General features: G+C 58.4%; 1 protein-coding gene across 1 annotated transcript in view; it reads right to left on the bottom strand.

Annotated features, from left to right (window-relative positions):
- Window positions 1-488: 488 nt before the first annotated feature.
- Window positions 489-3,215, bottom strand: part of NLRP3 (NLR family pyrin domain containing 3) — a 3,394-nt gene continuing 667 nt past the window's right edge. The window contains exons 3-4 of the mRNA XM_035900098.1: window positions 2,943-3,215; window positions 489-2,258 (exon numbers count right to left, since the gene is read on the bottom strand). Of these exons, the coding sequence (XP_035755991.1) occupies window positions 559-2,258; window positions 2,943-3,215 (1,973 nt within the window). The 3' untranslated portion in view covers window positions 489-558. The remainder of the gene's footprint in view (window positions 2,259-2,942) is intronic.

Raw genomic sequence — 3,215 nt, 5'->3', positions numbered from 1 at the left:
AGCTGCGGGGGGACAGAGCCCCGGTGGGCATGGGCAGCCCTTGCTGGCGCTGGGAGCTCCTGGGCTCCATGCCGGCGCACAAACCCCCGCAAGCCATGCTCGCCCCCCGCTTGTGGGAGGTCTCCTTGGGTGGCACCACGGTGGCTTTGGAGGCGCGAGGGACCACGAGTGTCACGGCTGGGGCATCCTGCGCTCGAGCAAAGCTTGGGGTGCGCTGAAAACGCCAGCACCGGGGACCGCCCCATCGCGTGCAAGAAGGGGAGCGTGACACCAAACCAACCCCCGGGTGGGTTCCCTGGTTGGGCTGGGGAAGTTGGGCTGAGAGGCTCCGTCCCCATCCACCCCACCGCAGGCAATGGACAGCGGAGCCCATGGGATCCTTATGCTCCCACCCTTCTCCCCAAGAGCAAGCAAAATCCTCCACTGAGGAACTGAACCCGGGGAGAGGAGAAGCTGGGCCTTGGTGGAAGGAGCTGAGATGCCTTCAAAGGCCTCCTTTGGGGTGAGGAAGGAGACATCTTTGGGATTTGGGGTCACCAGAGCAGAGAGGGGCAGCGCTTACCAGGGCTCCGAGGTGGCTGGCTCTTCCCCAGGATCCCGTTGGCCGAAGGAGCATCCCCGGAGGGTGACGCAGCCCAGCCCAGTCCACTGCCGGAGGCAGAAGGAAAGAGCCATTTGGTCGTACGAGGTCAACTTGATGTCCTGCAAGTCTATGTCGGTGAAACCAGCCAAGGCACTTTGCGCAAAGCTTTGCTCATTCATCTCGAACAAGAAGTGGAAAGTGTCCAACTGGGAAACCTTCGGCGCCTGGCTGGGATGGGAGGTGCCTCTGTGCCTCCCCTGAAGCCACCTCAGCAGATCTTCTCTCGCCCGTGGTGAAATTCTGCACCCGATCATTTTGTCTGCATAGTCGATGGATTTTTGGCTGACCAGACCAAACACGAACCGCACCATCAAGTTCAAATCTTTCCTGGATTTGCTGTAGCTCTCCAATAACACAGTTACATCCTTTGCGAGGGCCCTCGACTCACTGACTGCTTCCTCATCGTCCTCCAGAACATAAAACATCGCGGCAAAAAACTCCTGGAGGTGCAGGTGGGTGAAGCTGTAGATGTTCCCACAGTCTACACCTTTCCTTGAGAGCTTCTCGTTGAGGAAGAGGGGGAGAAATTCAGGCTGCTCCAAGCCATGGGCCTTGATATCCTTCTCCTCAAAGAGGACCTTGTGCTTCCAGATGCCATCCGCAGCCAAGAGGCAGAGCTTGCGCAGGAAGCGCTGGAGGTCCTGCGGGTTGTCCCTGCCTCTGCACTGCATCAACCAGGAGAGGTAAAACAGGCTCATCTGCGTGGTGGCTTTAGAGCACTCCACGAGGTTTTTCTTCTTGGAAAGCTCCTGTTTGAGGATGGTGCAGATGGTCCAGCTCATGACAGGGATGACGCACAAGCTGTAGAGGATCTCATTGCCTCTGGCAAACCTGAAGGCTGCATCGGCTTTGCCGTCGTTCTCAAAATACCTGTGGAAATACTCCTCCCTCATGGCTGCCGAAAACCCCAGGATTTCCATGTAATACTCACCCTCCAGGCACCGGGCCAGGCTTTGAAGAGCCGTCGGCCTCGTGGTGATGAGCAAGGAGGACTTGGGGAGAACAGTATTCTTCATCAAGCTCATCAGGGTGGTTTGCAGTGTCTTCACTTCCCTGGGGTCAGAGCTCAGCTCGTCTTCGGGCTGAACCAAGGAAAATCCCAGGGCCTCAAAGCCATCAAAAATGAACAGGATCTTCTTCTGCTCATCCAGGATCTTCCCAGCTGGCATTTGCCCGTGAGGGCAGCACGCTGAAACCAGGTCTGCCACACTTGCTTTCTTGGTAAAGGCAATGTCTCTACAGTCAAGGCAGAAGACGTAGTCAAACTGCGCGTAGAAGGTCCCTTCCACCCACTCTGCCATCACCTTCCTGACCGTCATCGTCTTCCCCATCCCTGGGGCCCCCACCAGCACCACAACCTGCGGCGTTTGCCCATCTTTGTCGGGTTTAAACAGCGTCTGCGCCGTGACGGTGGCTGGTCCATCGCCGGCATCGGCGCACCCGCGGCCGGTGCCCGCAGCTCCGTGCTCACCTCCGTGCTGGCTCCGAGGCTTCCTGGCGATGGTCAGGTCGGTGTAGCGGCTGCTGAGGCACAGGTTCTCCCCGAGACGGGCGTTCACTTCTTTGTACCGGAGGAACTCCCTGGCCACGTGCTCTCTGTATTTCCGCTCGTACTCTGCGCCGGCAAGAAGCAGAGTCAGTCCCAGGCGCAGCCGGATTCCCGAGGAGCTCCCAACCAGCCCCACCGCACCCCCGACACACCAGCGGGACACTCGTCGGAGCACTCAGGGCTTTCCCAAGTCTGGCAGGGGCGATAAGGGCATCATCTACGCCAGTTTTGGGCCTCTGGTGGGTCGGGGGGGGTCCTTCTCCTCTCCCGTGTCCCCCCATCATCCTGATCCATTGACTCCTGTTTTAATACCCCCCTGCACCCCTCACCCGCCCAGGGGGCAAACGCCACTGCCTGTGGCCTCTGTCCCCCTCTGCTCGTGTCCCTGGGGCCAAAGGCTCCATCCCTGGGCTCCCGGGGACGGCTCTGGCCGCGAAGTGCTGCCAAGCACGAGCTCTGCAGAGATGCCCTTCATCCCCATCCCAGGAGGAAAGGATCTGCCCAGCCACCTGCCGGGTGGTGCTGAGCACCAAACACTCTTCTCCAGGTGCCAGGGGAACCCAGCAGTAAGTGGGGACAGAAGAGGAGAGGTCACCATAACCGTCACGCTACTGGGATCCCAGCGGGACATCTTCGTGTTTCCAGGCTCCCTGGGAAACCAAACCCTGCCCTTCCTAACTTCTACCTGTCTCCAGGATGACCCAAGGGAAAAAGAGAAAAAGAAAAGCAAAATTTACTCCGGCTTCCTACCTTTCACCTTCTCATCCAGGAGCTTCTCAGCGAGGTCTCTCATGTTCATCTCTTCAAACAAGCCAATTGCTACGTCCATTGCGGCATCTTTGCTGTAGTTCTTGCCCATGCAGCTGGCAAGCGTGCAAGGGTGGGTGGCCTTCGCCAGCGAATCCTCGGGGATATTCCATCCTCTTTCCATGCGAACCTCCGATAACTTTGTCTTAAACTCCTGAAAGTCTTTTGGTGTGAGACCCTGCAGTGCTTGTAAGAGAACGGCCAGCGCACGCTCTT

Source organism: Egretta garzetta, unplaced genomic scaffold (genome assembly GCF_000687185.1).
Source record: "Egretta garzetta isolate BGI_Z169 unplaced genomic scaffold, ASM68718v1 scaffold658, whole genome shotgun sequence".
Taxonomy (NCBI): domain Eukaryota; kingdom Metazoa; phylum Chordata; class Aves; order Pelecaniformes; family Ardeidae; genus Egretta; species Egretta garzetta.
This window is presented reverse-complemented; position numbering and strand designations above follow the sequence as displayed.